The following is a 25,322-nucleotide window of genomic DNA, read 5'->3' as shown; positions in this document are numbered from 1 at the left end:
TTGCATCAGTAGTCAGGATCTTCCATTGTCCTGAGAGGAATGGCTTCCCTCGTGTAAGCGAGGTTGGTTTGAGCCACCAATGCAGGGACCTCCTGGTTGATGACGTCAACCTGAACACCCTGTCGAGGGAGAAGGGGTTCCTGTCCCAAGATCTGAGTATGGCTAGTTGAAGGACCCTGAGGTGAAACTGGGCAAATGGCACTGCCTCTATTGCTGCTGCCATCCTGCCGAGGATTCTCATGGCAAACCGGAGAGATCGAGGAGGACTGCGAAGGAGTGTGCGAACTCCCAGACGGATGGCCAGTGTCTTGACCTTGGGAAGGAGCACCAGGCCCCTGGTGGTGTCGAATACCATTCCCAGGAATGTTAGAGTCCGAGTTCGGATGGTCGAAGATTTCTGTAGGTTGACTAGCCATCCCAGGCGACTCAGAGTGTCTAGAGTGATTGAGACACTGACCTCGCAGTCTTTGAAAGTGGGAGACTTGACGAGGAGGTCGTCCAGGTACGGGACGACTAGAATGCCTCTTGAGTGCAGGACGTCCATGGTGGCCACCATGACTTTGGTGAACGTTCTTGGAGCCGTGGCGAGTCCGAACGGAAGGGCGACAAACTGGTAGTGGTTATGGTTGACCGCGAACCTGAGAAACCTTTGGTGGGCGGGAGCAATTGGTATGTGGAGATACGCATCCTGTATGTCTATGGAGGCGAGGTATTCTCCCTGCTCCATGGATGCAATGATGGACCGGAGGGACTCCATGCGGAAATGACGGACCCGTACGTAATTGTTGAGCTGTTTTAGGTCCAGTATGGGTCGGACGCCGCCTCCTTTCTTGGGGACTACGAACAAATTTGAGTAGAATCCTCGGAATCTCTCGTTCGCGGGAACCGGCACCACAACTCCTGATTGAAGGAGAGAGGAAACCGCTTGGTGGAAAACACAAGCCTTTTCTGGTGGTGTTGGAGGAACAGAAAGGAAGAACCGGTTCGGTGGAACGGAAGTGAACTCTATCTTGTATCCGGAAGACACTAATTCCCTGACCCACCTGTCTTCTGTAATAGGCAGCCAGACTTGCTGAAAGAGTAAAAGTCGGCCGCCTACTGGTGGGGTGTCTTCCGGAGGTCTCGAGTCATGATGAAGTGAAGTTCTGAGGTTTTCCTCCCTTGGGTTTCGCTTGGCCCGCTTTCGACTGCCAAGCCCTGTCCGGTCGCTGCTGCGTCCGTGGGTTGTCTCTGCGTGGAGAACGGTTGCGGTTTTGCACTGGGCGTGAAACGGACCAGCCCGAGGAATTTCGAAAGGATCGGAATCGCGTCTGGTTTCTTCGTTTAAACGTGCGTTTTGGTTTTAGTTGAGGGAGAGAGGTACTCTTACCCCCGGTGGCATTGGCTATCATGGTGTCCAACTTTTCGCTGAAAAGTCTACCAGTAGAATACGGAAGTCGCGTGAGGGACTTTGAGGCCGCATCCGCTTTCCATTCTCGCAGCCAGAGGATGCGTCGGATCGTGATGGCGTTTGATGCTATTCCCGCTACACCTCTGGCGGAATCCAGGGCTGCATGAATCATGTAGTCTGCTACCACTGCCATCTGGACCGCTTGGTCCGAGAGTTCAGGATTTGAAGCCTGAAGACCCTCCTGTAGTCTTTTGGCCCAAGCTAGGATGGCCTTGGCTGCCCAAACTGAAGCAAACGCAGGGCCCAGAGAGGCGCCTGCCGCTTCGAAAATAGAACGAGCCATGCGTTCTACTTGCCGGTCTGCTGCGTCCCTGAGGGTTGAGCTATCCGGCAGAGAGAGTAAAGTCTGCGCTGCTAGCCTAGAAACCGGAGGGTCCACTTCAGGTGGATCTGCCCATTGTTTGGTGTCTTCCTGTGGGAAGGGGTACTTCGCTTCCAGATATTTGCGATTAGCGAATTTTTTGTCAGGCTGTGCAAACTGTTTGGTAAGTATTTTCTCAAACTCATCGTGATTAGGGAAGACCTTAGGTGGTTTTTGAACACTTTCGAAGCAAATCCTATGTTTTGGGACTTCCGGGGGCGACTCTGGAATTTTTAGCACCCGATGAATAGAAGAAATTATGTCCTCAACTAGCGCTGTATTGCTAGGGGGAGAAGGTACCACGGAGACCGTTTCATTATCTGAGTCGGAGTCACAGATGCCCTCAGAATCCTGTGCCTCGCTAAGGTGATCCCTGGAGGGCGACCTGGGGCGGGGGTCTTCTGTGGTGGGGGATCCCTGTGGTAAATTGCACTGTCTGTCTGTGGCAGGGGACTGCCCAGGAGACCTGGAATGACGCTGTCTCTCCCTAGAGGGGGACGACCTTGTGCTATAGTGCGACTCAGGTGATCGAGAACTGTGAGTCCGCTTACGTCTGAGAGTCGGAAGCAGCATGTTCCTGAGACAAGCTGTCCGTTTGCTGTGTACCGTCCATAGCCGGGGCCCGACTCTGCAGAGCTTGCAGCAATGTAGCAGTTAGGTTGTCTATGGACTGTGACAGACTGAGACATCTGAGTTGCCCATTCCGGCGTGGCCTGTGACACTGAAGCGTCAGTAGGGACTCCCTGGGGTTCTGACCCAGAGTTCTGGATGCAGTCCTGGCAGTGCGGATACGTGCTGCCACTAGGGAGCGTGGCTTTGCAGGCTGTGCAGAATGCATAGAAACATTCCTGCCTGGTTCTCTTCCTTGAGCCCGGCATAGTGCACAGAGGCTGGCTATAAGGGATCGTACAGGGGTGGCTACGCAGAGGGAACCCACAGAAAGCCTTATAGGAAGTATAGATTCACAGCTGAGTAATGAGAACCCAGCTGTGAGCTTACCCCACCGGTGTGCCCCTAGGTCCAGCGCCGACAGATCCAAGTTCTGTGCCCCCCGGAGACCGCTGTGATGCTTCTCTCCTGGATCTCATCCAGAAAAAATGGCCACCGGGGCTCTGAGGAGAGGGAGGAGGGGGCGGAGAGCTGAAAAGGGCGCGCTGGGCTGTGTAAAAACGCCCCCTTTCTGCCTCAATCCGCCCCTTCTATGACACTCCAGTGTGTCATTTTGGTCATCCGGGGGGGCGGGGAAAAGGCGGTGGCTTCAGCTAGGCCGAAACCGTGGTCTAAATTTGAAGCCTGATGCCCAGGAGGGCTCCAGAGTGGCGCGGTAGTCCGGGGGGGGGGTGGGGGGGTGGGGCGGATTTGTACCAGACCCCCCAGAACGGTCGACTGGATAGCGGTGGGGGTAGCAGGGGTAGCGGTTTTTGTATGGGGGGCCCCTGAAGGGCTATGGAGCCGCTGCTGCTGCAGAGACAGGGACGCAGCAAAAGCCCTGTTTCTGCTGTGCTATCCAGTCCGCACCCTCCCCCGGCCCCCACAGGATCCCTCAGCCGGCCTGGGGTCCCTGGAAGCTGCGGAATGCTGCCTGATCTCCGACCCTACCTGAGGCGTCTCAACCTAATACCCCCTGCGGGGGATTAGGGAGGGTGCGTCTGTCACCGTCAGGGGGTCTTCATCCTCGCCTCAACCTCAACCCAGACCCCTTAAAGGGGTTGGGGAAGGAGGGGGGTCTCGACCTCGAACCAGGACCCGAGGGACTGGGGAGGGAGCGACATGGGGAAAAAAACCACCTCAACCGGGTACCCCTAATAGGGGACCGAGGAGGGAGCCATGCCGGGAGTCTCGCTGGAGACCCACTTTTCTTCATCTGTATTTCCGTGAAAAAAAGGAAAAAAAAAAAAAACGGAAGAAAAAAGGTGTGCCTCCTTGCGACACTAAGCAAAAACTGGAGAAGGCTGACGCCGTCCAGGGGTGTATACTGCAGAGGAGGAGCCAAAGTTAATCTTTTTCAGATTATGCATAGTGTCGCCTCCTAGTGGACAGCAGCATAACACCCAAGGTTCTGTGTCCCCCAATTAGGCGACAGAGTAAAATGAACTAGCTCCAATCTTCAGCACATATACATATATACATACACACATACAAATTATATACGTGTGTGCACTTTAAGGGAAGATATTAAGGGAAGATATTAGCGAAGGGAATGAGGATGTCGAGTCCATATGGGTCGAAATACATGGAGGGAAAATTAGTAACAAAATTCTCTTTGGAGTCTGTTACAAACCCCCAAATATAACAGAAATCATGGAAAGTTTACTACTAAGGCAGATAGATGAAGCTGCAATCCATAATGAGGTCCTTGTTATGGGGGACTTTAACTACCCGGATATTAACTGGGAAACTGAGACCTGCGAAACCCACAAAGGCAACAGGTTTCTGCTAATAGCCAAGAATAATTATCTTTCACAATTGGTGCAGAATCCAACCAGAGGAGCAGCACTTTTACACCTAATACTATCTAACAGACCTGACAGAATAACAAATCTGCAGGTTGTTGGGCATCTAGGAAATAGCGACCACAATATTGTACAGTTTCACCTGTCTTTTGCTAGGGGGACATGTCAGGGAGTCACAAAAACACTGAACTTTAGGAAGGCAAAGTTTGACCGGCTTAGAGATGCCCTTAATCTGGTGACTGGGACAATGTCCTCAGAAATAAGAATACAGAAAATAAATGGGAAATGTTTAAGAACATCCTTAATAAGCACTGTAAGCGGTTTATACCTTGTGGGAATAAAAAGGACAAGAAATAGGAAAAACCCAATGTGGCTAAACAAAGAAGTAAGAGGGGCAATTAACAGTAAAAAGAAAGCATTTAAACTACTAAAAGCAGGATGGCACCGCTGAAGCTCTAAAAAACTATAAAGGAGAAAAATTCTTTATCTAAAAAAATAATTAAAGCTGCCAAACAGGAAACAGAGAAGCACATTGCTAAGGAGAGTAAAACTAATCCCAAGCTGTTCTTCAACTATATCAATAGTAAAAGAATCAAAAGAGAAAGTGTAGGCCCATTAAAAAATTGTGAGGAAAGTATGGTTGTAGATGATGAGGAAAAAGCTAATATATTAAACACCTTCTTCGCCACGGTATTCACGGTGGAAAATGAAATGCTAGGCGAAATGCTGAGAGACAAAGAAAACCCTATATTAAGGGTCACCAATCTAACCCAAGAAGAGGTGCAAAACCGGCTAAATAAGATTAAAATAGATAAATCTCCGGGTCCGGATGGCATACACCCACGAGTACTAAGAGAACTAAGTAATGTAATAGACAAACCATTATTTCTTATATTTAGAGACTCTATAGTGACGGGATCTGTTCCACAGGACTGGCGCATAGCAAATGTGGTACCAATATTCAAAAAGGGCTCTAAAAGTCAACCTGGAAATTATAGGCCAGTAAGTCTAATCTCTATTGTTTCTGAGGGATGTTATTCTGGATTATGTCAATGAGAATAATTTTAACGCCATATCAGCATGGGTTTATGAGGAGTCACTCCTGTCAAACCAATCTAATCAGTTTTTATGAAGAGGTAAGCTATAGACTGGACCAAGGTGAGTCATTGGATGTGGTATATCTTGATTTTTCCAAAGCGTTTGATACCGTGCCACACAAGAGGTTGGTACACAAAATGAGAATGCTGGCTCTGGGGGAAAATGTGTGTAAATGGGTAAGTAACTGGCTTAGTGATAGAAAGCAGAGGGTGGTTATAAATGGTATATTCTCTAACTGGGTCGCTGTGACCAGTGGGGTACCGTAGGGGTCGGTGTTGGGACCTATTCTCTTCAACATATTTATTAACGATCTGGTAGAAGGTTTGCACAGTAAAATATCGATATTTGCAGATGATACAAAACTATGTAAAGCAGTCAATACAAGAGAAGATACCCAACTTGGGCCGAAAGGTGGCAGATACAGTTTAACAATGATAAATGTAAGGTTATACACATGGGAAGAAGGAATCAATATCACCATTACACACTGAACGGTAAACCACTGGGTAAATCTGACATGTAGAAGGACTTGGGGATCCTAGTTAATGATAAACTTACCTGGAGCAGCCAGTGCCAGGCAGCGGCTGTCAAGGCAAACAAGATCATGGGGTGCATTAAAAGAGGTCTGGATACACATGATGAGAGCATTATACTGCCTCTGTACAAATCTCTGGTTAGACCGCACATGGAGTACTGTGTACAGTTTTGGGCACCGGTGCTCAGGAAGGATATAATGGAACTAGAGGGAGTACAAAGGAGGGCAACAAAATTAATAAAGGGGATGGGGGAACTACAATACCCAGAGAGATTAGCAAAATTAGGATTATTTAGTCTAGAAAAAAGAAGACTGAGGGGCGATCTAATAACCATGTATAAGTATATAAGGGGACAATACAAATATCTCTCCGAGGATCTGTTTATACCAAGGAAGGTGACGGTCACAAGGGGGCATTCTCTGCGCCTGGAGGAGAAAAGGTTTTTCCACCAACATAGAAGAGGATTCTTTACTGTTGGGGCAGTGAGAATCTGGAATTCCCTGCCTGAGGAGGTGGTGATGGCGAACTCAGTCGAAGGGTTCAAGAGAGGCCTGGATGTCTTCCTAGAGCGTAACAATATTGTATCTGACAGTTATTGTTAGGTTCTTTAGAAGGGCGTAGATCTGGGGATTTATTCTGACAGAATTTTTTAGGCTGAACTGGATGCACTAATGTCTTTTTTCGGCCCTACTATGTTACTATATGTGCTGAGGATTGGAGCTAGTGTGTGTGTATATATATATATATATATATATATATATATATATATATATATATATATATATACACACATACACACATACACACACACACACACTCCAGTTCTCAGCACGTATACATACGTATATAGTGCGTGTGTGTGTATATATATATATATATATATATATATATATATATATACACACACACACACACACACACACACACATTATTGAGGAATGGAGCTAGTTCATATATTATATATATATAATATAGCAGCGGGAGAGAGTCAGAGAGTGCAAGCGAGAAGGCGTGGCAAAACCCTTTCAAGGATTTTGAATTTTACGTTTCCTGCTACAATCCAGCCTTCGCTTGTCCCCGAGGCCATCATATGAGTGAAGTTATATGTTATCAAGAGGAGCCGTTTCACGCACACAAAAAAATAAACAAATGAAATATAATGAAAAACATAAAATATAGAATGGACGATAGGAAGTTAAACGTCCTCCTATCGGTAGGATTGTGAGAGTAGATCACACACCTTGAAAAGCTCAAACACCATATGGTACAGATGGGAGGGCACGTAAACCACCTGAATCGGCTGTCCTGGATTCTGCGCTGGAAGTAAAAAGAATATTAGTACACAAAATTTCCTGCAATTACCAGTTTCAAACAAATAGACAGTCCAGGACAAGAGGCCATTGACACTTAGTAGATCACCAGGTGGTGCCTCAGCTGGGAACCACATCGATTGGCTGCAATCATTGGGTGAATACTGCAGAAAGTGTTCAGTTTTCTTAAAGGGTAAATGATACATTTCATAGAACTCACTAAAACCAGTGATCAGTTTGTGTCATACTACTTTACACTGATGAGGGGTAAAAAAAAAAAAAAAAAAAAAAAAAAAAAAAAGAAACATCTGTCTGCAAAAGGAGATTGTGGTCTGGCTTTACATCCCAAGTCACATGGCAAGGCTCTTTATGGGGAGGATATTGACTTCGGATTAACAAAAGATGGTGCTATAAACCATTCGCTTCCTCTGTGAAGAGGCCATTTAATGGATACCGTACTTCATTGTAGCTGATCTCTACTTTTGCCAACAGGAGACTTTCCCCTTGGACCCTAAAAATTCGCTATCAGGGTATTGAGAAAAAAAAAAAAACAGTTTCAAAATGAATAAGTCACTACAGTATAATTTATGTGTGTATATAACACTACGGGGTAAATGGATCGAGAAAATATTGTACCATTTTGGTGGCAACAAGTGAGGAGAGCGAGAGTAAGATTTATGAAATGTAGAGAACCAGCAAATGTGCCAGAACGCAAGTCAGAAAATAAGAAATCAGGGAGACGATGCATACAATGATACGCACCATTGAATTCTGCAAGCTCCAGCTCGGGAGAGCTCATGTAATACAAGTCACACAGGGATTTTGCATTCTCATATCCATCTAGAAAACAAAACAGGTTAATAGACCGGGATCTACACAGAAGATTTACATCAGAAAGTGTCCAACATATTACTGCAATATGGATCTAGTGCTCACCACTCACTGATCTGTGCGCCGGCTGTTTGGAGGCTCTGCTTACATCCACGTTCTTCATTTACGTTGGTCATAAGAGAATGAAAAGGTTGGTAGTGCCGAATCTGTCTCATGACACCAACAGGGCACAATGTACCCCATTGACTAGAATGGGGTCTGCCTAGATTCCATTATGTGTCAGCCCCATGACTGTACCATCCGTGTCAAGGTGAGGATCAGTGCTGATGGTTGGGAGGAATGGTAAAGTTTACTTCCATTTTATTATTTTTCCAGATAAATAAATAATCTTTATTTTTATATAGCGCTAACAAATTCCGCAGCGCTTTACAGTTTTCACACATTATCATCACTGTCCCCAATGGGGCTCACAATCTAAATTCCCTATCAGTATGTCTTTGGAATGTGGGAGGAAACCGGAGTACCCGGAGGAAACCCACGCAAACACGGGGAGAACATACAAACTCCTTGCAGATGTTGTCCTTGGTGGGATTTGAACCCAGGACCCCAGCGCTAACCACTGAGCCACCGTGCCGCCCAGGTCATAAATTGTGTTATTATTAAATGGTTATTCCCATTTCTACAAGTTATCCCCTATCGCATCTATAGGGGATCATTTTCTGATCTGGTCTCGAGGGGGTGGGATTTGACGGTTAGGTCCCCCACCTATCCAAAGAACAGGGCTTGCGCACAACTGCTACAATCATTCTCTACGGGACTACTTGATAAAGCAGCGCGCTCTACTCCGCTATATCCTGCAGTCTCATACAAAATAATTGAAGCTCTGGTGTATAAGTCCGGCCACCTTTCTATTCAGTTGGGGGTCTGCAGAATTCCCCCAACTCTGTTTAGGTGAGGTGATGGACCCGAAGATATCAGCAAGTTATAACCTATCATAGAAATTCCCGGACCGCGGCTCCATTCATTCTCTATAGGGATTGTCCGGTGAAAACAAATTTATTTTTCCAAATGAAAATGTACCCTGGTGGGTTCGGGTGCAATATTTTTATGATATAAATCAGATGTATAGATACTTTATATAAAGATAAAATGTTTGATGCATCAGTCACCTAAAGGGGGCGCTAAAGCTCTTATCGCATACGGTTGTATAATAAATATAACAGTATGACGTTAAATCAATAGACCTTCACTTTAGTGCAATGAGGATTTAAATTATGTAGATAAAATCCCTTATATGATCAGAAGCGATAATTTCCTGGACAAAGAAGGCTGTCAATGAACATTTCATATTCCAGATAAATAGACACTGTGGAACTGAATTATACATGAGTGTTTGGTAAGGTGCTGTAGTTCATTTCTATGTCTGGCAGTGGCTCCTGCTGGAAAATCTCAGTGACTTTGACCATAGCCTAGATCTTCTCCAGCACATTAACCTAAGGTGCCCTGTCTAGTAGGAAAGAAAGTCACAACCTTACAAATGGCTGGGGAACTCGCTATCAAAAATACACTTTTTGCCGTAATGAAAATGTTTTCCGCTGCCTATGAGATATTAAATACCCTGTTCACGGGGGCGTGGCCTAGCACCTGATGTGAGCGGTCGGCTTCTGGAGCTCCTCCGCTGAGACCGGCAATTATCCTGACGATAGGACCCCTCTGGAGGCTGGTGAATCTCTGGGCGGCTGAGGAGAGACTCAGGAGGTCGGCCCCGACGGGTGAAGTGGTGCGGAGCTGCAGCGATGGTCCGGAGAAGGCAGCAGGACGCTAAGGCAGGAGCGGGGATCCGCACCCAAGATGGCGCCGACAGCGTGGAGGCGGCTGAGAGAGCGGACGCGGCAAATGCCTCTTATGCAAAGAGGCTAGAAGTGGCGGCCAAGCTGGAGATATATGCCTGGGTGGAGGGAGCACGGGAGGAGGTGGCTGAGGAGAAGGAGGAACAGGCTGGAGAACGGAGGAATGAGCAAGGAGAAGGCTCTGAGCATGATACGGTACAGGGGGGGCCGGAGGGGGAAGAAGATGGAAGGGGGAATGATGGTGTGGAACAAGAGAATGTGGAGGAGCTGGTTATAGGGGAGCCCACTTTGCGGGACATTTATGAGCTGATCAGATCATGCAAAATTGCGATAACAACGTTAACTCACAGAGTGGATGGAACTATAGCAGAAGTTACTACAATAAAGGCAGACATGGGCAAAATGGATAAGAGAGTGGGAGAGGTGGAGGAGAGAGTGAGTGTGTTGGAAGACCATATCTCTAAAATGCAAAAGGCCCACACTCAGTGTTTGCAAAAATGTGCTGCTCTGATTAATAAGACTGATGATCTGGAGAATCGTTCACGGAGGAACAATGTAAGATTAGTGGGTATCCCTGAGAAGACTGAAGGAAATGACACTACAAAATTTATTGAAAAATGGCTCCAGGACAAGATAGGTGGTGATAACCTGTCTAAGATGTTTGTGGTGGAAAGGGCTAATCGAGTTCCTATGAAACCCCTTCCGATGGAATCCCCCCCTCGTACGGTCCTTGCCAGGATCCTGAACTATAGAGATAGAGATGCCATATTGAGGTGTGCTCGTACGGCTGAAGACATGTGTATTAATGGCCAGAAGATCTCTATTTACCCAGACTATTCGGCTGAGGTACAAAAACAGAGGATGAGCTATGGAGGGGTTAAAAGGAGACAGATTTGAAATTGGTGTATTCTACTCTCTACCCAGCGAAATTGAGAGTTGTAGCACTGGGGACGGTTCATTTTTTTCCAACACCAGAAGACGCCACTAAGTGGCTGGACTTAAATCAGCAGAAGCTCTCAGCTAATAAAGAAAGAGGGAAGTGAAGGGATGAGGCCGGAAGTGAAGAAGTTGCTGCCATATTGCTGCCTTTGGACTTTGAGTTCACAATTTTTTGTGGTTTTCGGAGGACTTATTGTCAAAATGTTGTTTTATATGCGGAGGGGTTGGGGAGGTGTTTTAGTAACAGCGGATTAAGGTACTATGGAAGAGGTAGCTAGACGCTGGACTACCTACTCTCTGATGAGAGGTGAACAACAACAGCGGATTAGTTATGGGTTACTGTGTTAAAGAATATGGGGGGGGGGGGGGGAGATGGGAGGGTAGGGTTGGGGATTGTTACGGGGAAGTGAGACTTACAATTTGCTGGGAACAGTGTCCTATCTTAAGGGGTCGGGAATTGGTACTTGGGAGGTATCATGGTGAGAGACACAATTAAAGTCGTTAGCTGGAATATAAGAGGACTGTCGGAGGGGAACCGGAGAGCGGCAATAATGGAGTATGTGAGAAAACGGGGCCCGGATGTCATCTGTCTCCAAGAGACACATTTGCTTGCAGAAAAAGTAGATGTGCTAAAAAGAAGGTGGATAGGGAGGTCTTACCATTCTACGTATTCCTCGTATGCTAGGGGGGTATCGGTGTTGATTGGGGCGTCCACGCCCTTTGAAGAAATTGAATGCCATGTAGATAGGGATGGGCAATATGTTCTATTATTCTGTAAACTCTATGGGCAGTCACTATGTCTTGCGGCTGTTTACTTCCCACCCCATACTCGGGGGGAAAAAGGTACAAGAAATATTTGAATTGTATAAAAGAGGTATGGGGTTTCCCATGTTAATCATTGGAGATGTTAATAATGTGATGGATGAAGGATGGGATAGACATAAGAAAGATTCAAGCAAAGGTATTAAAAAACTGTCGAAGTTTGGGAATTATATGACGGAGATGGGGATGGTGGACCTTTGGAGGGTGAGGAATGAGAGCGTAGTGTGCTACTCCTGCTATTCGGCAACTTATGGCTCCCTCTCCAGGATTGACCTGGCACTGGGAAATGATTTAATGACGCGTATGGTCTGTGGAATTGAATATCTGCCGAGGGTGATTTCAGACCATAAGCCTATAGAGCTCTTGATTAGACGGGTAGGTGGGAGGCATGGATGGGGAGTGGGATGGAAATTGCACCCCTTGTGGCTTGAACATATTGATATGGATATCATTAAGAAGGAAATCACAGAGTACTGGCAGTTTAATGAGGAAAGTGCGGAGAGGCGGGTGGTGTGGGATGCAATGAAAGCTTTTCTGAGGGGTCTTCTTTTAAGGGAAATTTCTAGATGTAAATCCAGGACTAGGTTGGAAGATAAGGAGATCATAGAGGATTTGGAAAGAGCAGAAAGGGATATGGTGTCAGACCCATCAGAGATAACTAAATGTAGTTTAAAAGAAGCTCAGGAAGCGGTTAATAAGCTATATATAAAAAAGGCGGAGAGAAGAAGAGCTTTTCAGAAAGTACAGTTTTTTGAGGATGGGGAAAGAGTTGGACACTTACTTTCGGTGGTAGCTGCTGCACAGAGGGAATCGGGGTACGTATACAAACTAAGAACGGGAGAGGGGACTGTATTGACGGAAGTAGAGGATATTTTAGGGGAGTTTAAAAGTTTTTATGAGCAGCTGTATGTGTCAGGGGTGGGAGATATAATGGGGAATATTGAAAGTTTCCTGGGTGAGGCGAAACTGCCTAGGATTGGGGACGATGATAGGGGAAGGTTGGAGGAACCTATAAACGGAGGAGGAGATTAGATCTGCTATTATGTCAATGGCTAATAACAAGGCTCCTGGGGCTGATGGACTCCCGGTTGAGATATATAAGAATTTAATGGACATCTCAGTGGCCAAATTAAAAAAAGTTTTTGAGGAGGCGTTAAGGGTGGGAGAGCTCCCGGCGTCCATGAGAGAGGCGATAATAGTAGTTATTTTAAAGGAAGGAAAGGACCCGGAATTGGCGGAATCGTATAGGCCAGTTTCATTGTTGACGGCGGACGTTAAGATTTTGGCTAAAGTTTTGGCCGGCCGGTTGGCAAGTGTGGTTCAGGGTTTGGTACATTCGGATCAGTCTGGCTTTATGCCAAATAAGTCTACAGCGATAAATCTACGTAGATTATTCTTGAACTTGCAGGTGCCGTCGGATAATGAAGGGAATAGAATTGTAGTCTCCTTGGATGCGCATAAGGCATTTGATAGTGTTGAATGGTGCTATCTTTGGGAAGTGTTGAGATCTTTTGGTTTTGGACCAATTTTTGTATCGTGGGTGAGGTTATTGTATTTTTCTCCGACTGCTAGGGTGAGAGTTAATGGGGAGGTTTCTGGAAGTTTTGGTTTACATAGGGGGACTAGGCAGGGGTGTCCGCTGTCGCCGCTGCTTTTTGCGTTGGCAGTGGAGCCCCTGGCGCAGACAATCAGGAACACGACTTTGGTTAAGGGGTTCCGGTATGGTATGATAGAGGAGAAAATGGCCTTATACGCAGATGACATACTTATATTTTTAGAAAATTCTGGAGGGGCCTTGGAGGGGGCGATGAACATTCTTGGGGCATTTGGGGAGGTTTCGGGTCTGGAGATCAATTGAGCGAAGTCAAATATTTTGCTGGTAGATGAGGGGGGTGGGGAGATTCCGACGGCACTGGAGGGTAGTAGGTTGCCGGTGATTCAGCGGTTCAAATATCTGGGAGTTCAGGTGTCCCTTCCTCTTTCTTGTTATATTGATTTAAATCTGTCCCCATTACTGGACAAATTTAGGAAGAAAGTAGGGGTGTGGTGCAGGTTGTGCCTCTCTGTGGTGGGTAGGATAAACCTGACTAAAATGATTCTTATGCCCCAATTGTTATATATATTGCATAACTCCCCCGTTTGGTTGCCCCGAAGGTGGTTTCGTACCATTAACTCTATATTTCGAGACCTGGTATGGGGGAAAAAACAGCCAAGAATCAGGCTGGAACTCATGCAGAGGCCTAAGGATGGGGGGGGGATTGGCTCTTCCGAATCCCTGGATTTATTTTTTGGCGGCACAGGGTCAGCAGTTAAGAGGATGGAGTGAGGAGAAAGGACTCGGTTCGGTTCAAAGGATTATGGTTTGGTTGGTGGGAAGGGACCCATTGGTTCAAGGTCTGGAGGCAGGGAATTTTGGGAAGCTGGGTGGGACCTATCCTACTTTGATGCTAATTCACAGAGTTTGGGAGGCAATTAAATGGACAAGAGAAGTGGGAGCATTAACAAATCTCTCCCCAATTTGGAACGATGAAGTACTGCCTGAATTTGTTAAAATGGGGGAATTTAAAAATTGGATATCACTAGGTATACTATATGTGGATCAGATACAGGACGAACGAGGGTTATTGTCCTTTGAGACACTGCGGGGGAGGTATGGGTTGCGGGAGACCAGTAGGTTTCAATATGGACAACTGAGACATGCCTATCAGGCGCAGAGTAAAATGGTTGATATGAAAATTTGTAGAGATATTCTGGTGGACTATGTATGTGCGGTGGGTGGAACGAAGGGGGTAATTTCAAATATTTACAGGGATTTGTTACATACCTTTCTTGATAGATTTCCCATTAAAGCAAAAGAGAAATGGGAGGAAGAGGTGGGAAGGATAGAGGAGGATATATGGGAAGATATCATGGCATATATTCCTCAGTTATCATTAAGTGAGCCGGGTAGACTTTCACAATATTATGTACTTCACAGAGTATATAGAACTCCAGATAGGCTTTATAGGGCAGGGTTGAGACAGACTTCTGAATGTCCTAGGTGTCGGTCTGAGGGAGCGGGGATTCTGCATATGTTATGGCAATGTACGAGACTGAATGCATACTGGTCGGAGGTGGGAGAAGCAATTGGGAAATCGTATGGATGTACAATCACATGGGATCCTGTGGTATGCATTTTGGGTTATGTAGAGGAGATCCAAGTTCAAAATCATCATAAACTGGCCATAGCTAGATTATTGTATGTTGCACGTAAATTGATTGCCAGACATTGGTTGAGTGGAGAGCCGCCGACTCTGCGGGAATTCTATAGACAGTCTGATGTAGTTGTTAAAATGGAAAAGGATATTTATAAGAAAAGGAAAAAAGTGTGAAATCTTTTGAATCACTTTGGAAACCATGGGTGGAGAGAAACTGATTCCGGAGGGATGCTGTTTACACGTGTAAGCAATGGATGCTAATGTCTCATTATTGGCTATGGAGGATTTAAGGGAGGGGGGGTGGAGGGAGGGAAATGGGGGATTGGTTTTATAATGTTGTAAATATGTCTATGCTCCTTTTTTGGGCACAATTGTGTGCAATGTCATTTTGAATCTTGTTAATAAAAATTATCTGATTTAAAAAAAAAAAAAATACCCTGTTCACCTGCATTGCATGCATTATGGCAGGGGATTTAAAGGGACTCCATCAGCACAGAATGCCTGTTCAGACAAAGTCCTGCTGCTCCCTGCTTCACGGCAGAGGCAAACATTTAAATACACCTTCCCACCTGCTTGTTTCCATCCCCCTCTTTGATTGACAGCTCTGACTTCATAGAGCCACAGAAGGGTGGAGATAGATGGATGGAAAACAAGCAGGTGGGAAGGAAGATGTATATAGAAGATTGGCCCCATCATGAAGCACCGAGCGCCTGTACTTGGTTTGAACAGTCATTCTGTACGGACACTGTCCCTTTAATAGGGACCATCAAATTGTGAACGTAGCCTAACAGAGGCACTTACAGAAAAGTCATCTACTAACTGCTGCTGTTTTGCAACGGTCAGTGTCCATGGAAATACATACAGTGGGTAAAATAAGTATTTCATTCGCTGCCGCCGATTTTGCAAGTTTTCCCACCTGCAAAGAATGTAGAGGTCTGTAATCTTTATCGTAGGTACACTTCACCTGTGAGACAATCTAAAAAATAAAAAACAGAAAATAATATTGTGTGGGGTGTATACTGCAGAGGAGGAGCTAACTTTTTTGTGCATAGTGTCAGCCTCCTAGTGGCAGCAGCATACACCCATGGTTCCTGTGTCCCCCCCCAATGAAGTGATAGAGAAATAACTGTGATCACCTACTAACCAGCAAGAATTCTGGCTCTTACAGACATGTTAATTTTTCTTTAAGGAGCCTCCTACTCTGCACTCATTACCTGTATTAATTGCATCTGTTTGAACTTGTTACTTGTATAAAAGACACCTGTCCACACACTCAAATCACACTCCAACCTCTACACCATGGTCAAGACCAAAGAGCTGTCTAAGGACACCAGAGACAATGCTGTAGACCTGCACAAGCTTGGATGGGCTACAGGACAATAAGCAAACAGTTTGGTGAGAAGGCAACAACTGTTGGTGCAATTATTAGAAGATGGAAGAAACATAAGATGACTGTAAATCTTCCTTGGTCTGGGGCTCCATGCAAGATCTCGCCTTGTGGGGGTAAAGATGATTATGAGAAAGGTCAGGAATCAACCTAGAACTACACGGGAGAGCTGGGGCCACAGTCTCAAACATTACCGTTAGTAACACTCTACGCCGTCATGGACTAAAATCCTGCAGGGCACGCAAGGTTCCGCTGCTCACATCAGCACATGTCCAGGCCCGTTTGAAGTTCAACAGTGACCATCTGGAGGCATGGGAGAAGGTCATGTGATCAGATGAAACCAAAATAGAACTTTTTGGTTTCAACTCCAATTACCACGTTTGAAGGAAGAAGAAGGAGGATTACAACTCCCAAGAACACCGTTCCAACCGTGAAGCATGGTGGGGAAAACATCATACTTTTGGGATGCTATTCCGCGAAGGGGACAGGACGACTGCACTGTATTGAAAGAATACATGGGGCCATGTATCGCTAGATTTTGGCCAACATCCTCCTTCCCTCAGTAAAAGCATTGAAGATGGGACGTGGCTGGGTCTCCTAGCATGACAATGACCCAAAACACACAACCAAGGCAACTAAAGAGTGGCACCGTAAGAAGTATTTCAAGATCCGGGAGTGGCCTAGCCAGTCTCCAGACCTGAACCGAATAGAAGATCTTTGGAGGGAGCTGAAACAATATTGCACAGTGACAGCCCCAAAACCTGAAAGATCTGCAGAAGACCTGTATGGAGGAGTGGTCCAAAAGCCAAGCTACAGTGTGTGCAAACTTGGCCAAGAACTACAGGAAATGTCAGATCTCTGAAATTGGAAACAAAAAAGGTTTATGTACCAAATTATGTTTTTCTATTGTATCAAATACTTATTTCATGTAAGAAATGCAAATTAATTATGTAACAATCATACAATTATTTTCTGGATTTTTTTTTTTAGATTCTGTCTCACAGTTGAAGTGTACCTATGATAAAAAAAAAAATACAGATCTCTCCATTTTGTAAATTCGGCAGTGTACAAAATAATTACTTATTACGTGCAACTTTCATGAGGTTTAAGTGCATATCCAGCATAAAAACAGAGTACAATGGAATCACACAAAAGTGTCATGACATGACTGTTCAAACAAGGCACAGGCGCCCGATGCATATTTGGGGTACTTGTTTTCTAATTATCCCTTACTCCTGTAAAGCCAGAAATGTCATCAAGGCTAAAACACAAAGTGAACTCTGCCTTATACACCTGGCACAGGTTATGTATGGAGTGGGCTCAGGTCCTGCGTAAAGTAATGCTAAATATCCAATTTCACTTACCAGACAAATGACAAATACAACCTGTAATGCACCACGAATGAATAGTGACAATAGAGGCGAGGGTCTGTGTGTCCGACCAAAGTCTGCAGAAGAGAGCTTACCTCTCACAACGTCAACCACATTGCTTGCTGGGTCTATGCTGCCGATGTGTTTCGGATGAGCCGGATTCACCTTCACTTTTCCACCAAAAAGAAGCGCTACAACGCAAAGACAAGATTTACAGCGGTGTTAACAAGAGCAAATGTACCAACTATGTATCATTAAAAACACTTTTTTTTTTAAATTATTTAATAATAAAATCAAGGTGACGCAAGGAATTCATGGAGCTGGTTACAGAGATGAATGGAACAAACTTACACATAATAATAATAATAATAATCTTTATTTTTATATAATAATAATCTTTATTTTTATATAGCGCTAACATATTCCGCAGCGCTTTACAGTTTGCACACATCATCATCACTGTCCCCCCGATGGGGCTCACAATCTAAATTCCCTATCAGTATGTCTTTGGAGTGTGGGAGGAAACCGGAGTGCCCGGAGGAAACCCACGCAAACACGGGGAGAACATACAAACTCATACAAACTCCTTGCAGATGTTGTCCTTGGTGGGATTCGAACCCAGGACCCCAGCGCTGCAAGGCTGCAGCGCTAACCACTGAGCCACCGTGCCGCCCAAGTACAATGAACAGAAAAACAAATAGGAGAACAGATGTGCTAAGATTTAGATAGCGGATGGTGACGTTATCCTAAAGGAATAGGTTAAAAAGAAGGGTAAGAAAATAGGAACCATCTGATGGGTGGAGAATGGATGGACAAGGGGTGCTTATGAATATGAAATAGGGTCAACATTTAAGGTGGAAATGTCAGGGAGTGAGGTGCTTTTGTCAAAAATGTTGGGTCCTCTCTATGTGCAGGCAAGCCATATGTTACCAAACGAGGATGGGTACGAGTCTCCCGGCTGGAAGGTGGAAAGGTCTTAGAAGTGATCGGTTCATTAAGTTTAGGACAGCTGTTTGCATCATTAGAATATTTTAATAGCATGTCCAAATACACTGAACAAAAAAAGTTGACCTGTCACCGTAAATGCTGTCATTTCAGAAATGAAGAGAAAAAGTATATTACATAGACAGGATTAAAGGTACGCTAACCTAATATATGGCTGCACAACCATTGGCAACGATGACTGCTACGAAAAAGGTTTACAAGCCATCTGTAAACTTCGTGCACATGTCCGCTGATAGAATTGCAGTGGAAGAAACTTTCAAATTTTTGAATGTTTGCAGGTTTCCTTTTCCAATAACATTTCAGCGATTGGGTGACATCAGGACCAACTTACAGCAGTTCTGCAGTAGGACCCATTTTGTTAGACTAAAACTTAGTTTTCTTGCATTTGGGAGCATGTGTCGCTCTACGATGCTGGTAATCAGGGCTGTGGAGTCGGTAAGCCAAACCTCCGACTCCTCAATTTCCATGACACTGACTCTGATTCCACCAAAATGGGCTCCTACTCCACGACTCCGACTCCACAGCCCTTCCAGGGCTGTGGAGTCGGTAAGCCAAACCTCCAACTCCGACTCCACAGCCCTGCTGGTAATCCTACGATTTCATTGTTCCTGTAACCCATTCAAGGCCTCCAGTCTCAGAGGTATCACTGCAGCTCCATAACATTATGAATCCACCACCATGTGTCACTGTAGGCAGGGTGCACCTTTCTTTGCACTATCTATAAACATATTGCCAGAGAGCTCAACCACCGTTCATAGGCTGATTAAAGTCATAGGAGCACTAACAAGATTAGGACAGGTGATCCTAATTTCTAATTAAACTCATATTAGTCTGATTGTGTCCAACTGATTCAAACTGAACAGCACGTGTCGTGGCAATATTTTCAAGTTTGCATGTTTTTTTCCTGCCTTTCTCTTGGGAACAGATGCCTTTCCCAGACTTTCTAGGGGTTTTTACCATAAACTATGTAAAAGGAAAACCAGCTATAGCGGCTTGTCGGGGCAGAACAGGATCATGGGCGCCTTCTGCTTTTCTCAGTACATACAATTAAACAAGAAATTCTGGTTGAGTGTGTGCCACAATGCCTATACAGCACTTCATCTCGGTTATTTTTAATTTCTTGGGTTAATAAGTACCAAGGAAAAAAACAGGAATCTTATTCATACAGTGGGCAAATGCCAACATCTGGCACACCTCAATGACTCAGGACATCTACCCACAGCAGGCACCCATGTACAAACAAGAACTGAAGATCTGAAAAAGTGATATATATCTCTCCCTGAGGATGGTATAGAATAGGGATAGCACATTCACAGTAAACAGGGATCATGGTGAAAGGAGGAGTAGCAGGGTCAGCTGTAATATTGCCTATTATGACTGTTGGATCCTGTGTTATCAGCTGTATATAGAGCCATTATTGTAATCATGCCTCTGCTGATACAGAGACTGCTGAAAAAGTCTTCTGTACAAGACTAAAAGTTCCAATGGACAAAATAAAAATTGCAAAACTATATATGTTTATTTTTTAAATAAGATTGTGATATGAAGAAAAGATAACTTTAAAACACAAAACCCTGACTTATTCAACATGTCATTCTCTGATGCTGTATTCCCTTTGAAGGGCTTCAGATCATGTTCGCAAGAATGAAACCCAATCGAAGCGTCCCAACATAGGCGTTCTTACTTACTGTGCTGGTTAAGAAGCATCCTTATTGATATTCGGTTCATGAAGAAACGATCTAAGAAATACTGCACATTCTGAGAGGTTACTGGATCCGCTCCAAAGCTGTCTTTATACTCCACAACGCCCTGCGCCATGGTTGGGATGACATCATTGTGCCGATTTCGGATTTTAATTACCGCATCTGTGAAACTTTAGACCCCCCCAAAAATAAATGACTTTTACCAACATTGAAGTTACACCATAAAAAAAACAATAATAAGGGAAGCACAAGAAATAGCATAGAAAAAGTATAAAGGAATACATTATATATATATTTTTTTTAACTTTCTCTTATTCCTACATTGGGACATTACTACTCGACGCTTTAGTCCAACTTTGAAGCTAGAGAAGGGTGACAGCAAGTCCTCAAGTCCGATTTGTCAGGTGCAGGTAGCACATATCTAAGTAGAGATCAGATCATCAATATTGCCGCCAGTGAATGACTGCAGCGGTTTACTACCCAACCTCTGTTAACTCCTTCATATCAGGATTTTTTAATTTTCTTCATTTTTGTGCTTTTATGTTTCCCTCCCCTTCTAATTTTCCATAAACATACCTGAATTATGGTTTCTCTTTTTGTTATTTTTTGCAGGATGAGATGTACCGTACTTTTTTTTTTTTTTTTTTAAATTCGTTTATTAAGCCATAAACAGATGTATAGTACACAATCTGGTATATAATGTTAAGCGTAATACAAAATATACATGTGCTTCATACGACATTAAAATGTAAAGCAAAATGTAGATACCAGCAAAACATAATGCCAATTAAATCACAATGGTCTTGCGTTATTATTCCAGTGATGAAACCTACCTAACTTCTAAACCATACCTACATCTACAAGAACAGAAGCTATTCCGCAGCCTACTTCCACATTATTAGCTGTTTATTATGTGACATCTCCACTCTACAAAGTGAGGTGAGAGGAGTTCCACCTCTCCCAAATCTTTTCGAATTTACCTGGGCACCCTCTGTTTTCATATAACATGTGTTCATATGGGATAACTGAATTCACTAAATTGATCCAGGACCCGAGAGAGGGAGATGAACTTCCCATCCATCGCAATGCCAATACCTTTCGTGCCATAAACAGTGTCTCCCGTAGGAAAATCCCAACATATTGACCCCATGTCTCCTCATCCCATACTCCAAATAGACAGACCAGAGGCTCAAGGGGAACAGGAGCTTGTACCAGAGATGTCAATAGTGATGTCACCTCCCTCCAATATTGTGCAACGATAGGACAACACCAGATCATATGAATAAAGTCTGCATCTATTGAATGACATCTCAAATATTCCGATGATTGGTATCGGCCCATCTTAAAGAGTCGAGTTGGAGTCAAATATGATTGATTTATAATATATAATTGCATCATCCTGTTATTAACTGATGTAGATACCTTAATTGATGACTCTAGAATTTCTTCCCACTCCTCTCCCCATGCAGCTGAGATGAGCCTTTCCCATTTCTTCTTAACGGAGTCTATGGTAGAGTCTGTCCCTACTGACAACATATGTGTATACAGAGAAGAGATGAGGCCCTGTGATTTAAGTATCCCTATCAAGGGTAGAGACGAAATAGCGTTATCTATACCTATACATCTCGTGCGATTGAGGAGCTGACCTTAATTGTAAATAACGAAAGAACTGGGACCTCGGGACATTGCGGTTAACTTGTAATTGTTCAAAAGAGATCAAAGTTCCATGATCATATAGATCACCTATCGTAGAGACAAAAACTCAGCAGATGGATGTTCAAGTAACGCCGGAAGATAACCATTATTCCATAGGGGCATCTCAGCTATAATATCCTCAAATCCAACCACCCTTTTAATCTGTTTCCATACTGATCATGCCAGACGAAGCAGGGGTATTTGTTTTCCTCATTTCCAAGAATCCCAACGGGCAACTAGTTTGTGCGGCATAGAGTAGATGATCTTCAGAATTAGGGAGGCGACCGCCGGGCATCCATGTGCTTATAGCTTTGGCCTGCCCAGACAAATAATACAAAAAGAAATCGGGTAACGCTGCCCCCCTCCCCTCTTGGGTCTCTGCAGAGTGGATAATTTAAATTTGGGTCTGGTTTTCCCCCATATAAAAGATGTGATCTGGGAGTTCAGATTAGCGAAAAAGGATCTGGGCACCACTACAGCACTATGTTCGAGAAAGTAGCTAAGCTTGGGGAGTAATATCATTTTAATTAAATTAATACGTCTGGCTATAGACAGTGGAAGTTTACCCCAGATCGCGAATTTGGCTTTGACCATCTCCTGTAGTGGATATACTGTATATTAAGTTGCAGATCATATTTACTGTCTTGAGAGATATGGACACCCAGGTATTTAAAACTGGTTACAAGGGGTAGCAGGGAGAGGGTCTCAAGTCGTGGCAATGGAGCATGGGAAGGAGGCATCAAAGCAGATTTCTCCCAGTTTATATATAGGCCAGAATAGTTATCGAATTTATTTATAGTAGTGATCACTCCTGTCAGGGTTTCCTTCGCTTCGTCCATAAATATCAGCATATAGGCCTATGGTGTCTGTCCGACCCGCTATTTCTATACCAGCAATATTAGGGGAAGATCTTATACGAAGAGCAAAAAGGGCCGGGGAAAGGGGCCACCCCTGACGAGTTCCCCTATGTAATGAAAATGGTTCAGATATGGAATTATTTACGATGACCCGGGCCTTAGGCTTCATGTATAAAATACTGACCCACTTTTGGAATCTATCACCGAATCCATACCTCTGCAAACATGCACGGAGAAAAGGCCATTCAAGAGAGTCAAAAGCCTTGGCCGCATCCAGCGATGCCAATGCCCATTCATTGTCCGGTACCAGAGAGCTATATTGAACCACTGACTGGACTCGTCTAATATTGATGGAGGTGCTCTTACCGGGCATAAAGCCAGTTTGGTCAGAGTGTATGAGGTCTAATATGACTGAATTCAACCTTTTGGCCAAAATTTTGGTAAAAATCTTATAATCCACATTTACCAATGATATGGGCCTATAAGATCCACAATCTAAAGGGTCTTTCCCCTCCTTTTTTAGAACTATTATATTAGCCTCATAGAAGGATTCCGGCATGCAACCCCCCTCCCAAATCCCACGAAACACCGTCAACAAAAGGGGTGCCAGTATCTCCTGGTATTTCCTATACAGTTTGACAGGGAATCCATCCGGCCCAGGGGCCTTTCCAGAGGCCATATCCTTTATGGCATCCTCCACCTCCTCCAGAGTAAATTCAGCAACCATAAAGGCCCGCTGGGAAGGACTCAGTGTGGGGAAACTCTGTATGACAGATAATTTAGGCACCCCGGGCCGTCAGCATCAGTCTTAGAATTATACAATGAACTATAATACTCAGAAAAACATTTCAGTATTTCCTCAGTGGAAGAAACCAGAGTACCATCCGAGTTGCGAACCTGTAGAATTGTGTTAGTTGTATTATGCTGTCGTACTAAGTAAGCCAAAAATTTACTTGCTTGATTCCCCATCATAAGATTGTCGGGTGAAAAATAGTTTACGTTTAGTTTTAGTGTCAATATATTGAGTATATAACCTTTGAGTAGTCAACCACTCCACCCTATTACTATTAGTTTGATCAGATATGTAGGCTGTCTCCACTCCATCTCGCCATCCTCCTCCAATGTCACTCGTTTAATATAAGAGATCGTAGAGGATAAACAACCCCTCAGATAAGCTTTAAGAGCGTCCCAAAATAAATTAACATTTCGGGGTTCAGGGTGGGACGAGACAAAGCAATGTAACTGATCTATCGTTCTATCAGGCGATGTTATCAACTTCAGCCAAAAGGGGTTAAATTTCCATGTTATCCTATTGGTCGATGGGCCATACTTAAGTTTAGGAACAACCGGACTATGGTCTGAAATCCCCCTACTGCCATGTTCAATGTCATCTACCCATACCGCCAGGCCGCTGGATCCAAAAATGTAGTCTATGCGAGACAGAGAGCGTTTAGTGGAGGAATGGAAAGTATACTCCCTCGTCTCAGGATGGCGTATTCTCCATAGATCCAGCCACCCGCCATAAATTGTGACAGCTGGGAAGTATCAGGGGGGTCCCACTCTGTACTCCATCGCCTAAGCCTCAATCTATCAAGATGATTATTCATAACCAAATTAAAATCTCCCATACAATTGACGTGTGCATCTGGTTAATTCAGGGCAAAACTCAGTGCCTTCTGGATAATTGACATATTGGCCGGGGGGGGGGGGGGGGTGTTGTAGATACAAAGAATAAGATTTCTGAGAGTTAATTAGCGCATGTACAAACACAAACCATCCCTCAGGATCTTTCCGGGCCTCCCTGGTTTCCCACCGAACTTCTTTATGTATGAATAACTAGTGTGAAAAGCATGTATAAACCACTGTACCCATGGTTTTTGCACCCACCAAACCGTATCCCTGGTCAGGTGTGTCTCAACCAAAGCCACAATGTGAGGGCGATATTGTCTAATTTGTGAGAACACCTTAATTTTCTTTCGGGGTGTTTTTATGCCTCTTACATTCCAGGTCATACAAATCAACTCAGAACCCATTCCCGCCCATCTGGATATGTTGCACAATGGTACCCAAACAGAATGCAGACATAGCACCTAGAGAACAAAGTTGGCATCGGCTGCGGCATTTACCTAAATAACTATAAAAACTAAAACCTTTGAAAAAGAAAAAACAAAGCAAGAACCTAGTGATATAGGAGCAAAGTCTTACGCCCCCATCAAAAAATAGGTAAGGGGATACCATCACTGAACACAGCGTCCGGTGTTGTTGGTAACTGGATACTCGCCGAGAGAGCTCCAATTAGCCCTTTAACTGAAAGGATCCAAATTAACAGCCGTCACATTAGGATTCCTTTGCAGGGGATCCCCCATGGGACTGTAGCCATTCCGTCGCCTCCACTGGATCCGTGAAAAACACAGAGGTACCTCAGTGAACAACCCGAAGCCGGGCCGGATATATCATC

The 25,322-nt window shown here is 44.5% G+C and overlaps 1 protein-coding gene across 2 annotated transcripts in view; it reads right to left on the bottom strand.

The window, feature by feature from the left end:
• PDK1 (pyruvate dehydrogenase kinase 1) overlaps positions 1–25,322 on the bottom strand; it is a 76,314-nt gene that overhangs the window by 34,472 nt on the left and 16,520 nt on the right. For both annotated transcript variants that reach the window (XM_073545895.1, XM_073545894.1), the window contains exons 4-7: positions 20,298–20,482; positions 17,700–17,795; positions 7,971–8,048; positions 7,139–7,215 (exon numbers count right to left, since the gene is read on the bottom strand). In XM_073545895.1, the coding sequence (XP_073401996.1) occupies positions 7,139–7,215; positions 7,971–8,048; positions 17,700–17,795; positions 20,298–20,482 (436 nt within the window). The remainder of the gene's footprint in view (positions 1–7,138; positions 7,216–7,970; positions 8,049–17,699; positions 17,796–20,297; positions 20,483–25,322) is intronic.

Source organism: Dendrobates tinctorius, unplaced genomic scaffold, assembly GCF_039654945.1.
Source record: "Dendrobates tinctorius isolate UK_male_01 unplaced genomic scaffold, ASM3965494v1 ptg000143l, whole genome shotgun sequence".
In the NCBI taxonomy this organism is placed as follows: domain Eukaryota; kingdom Metazoa; phylum Chordata; class Amphibia; order Anura; family Dendrobatidae; genus Dendrobates; species Dendrobates tinctorius.
This window is presented reverse-complemented; position numbering and strand designations above follow the sequence as displayed.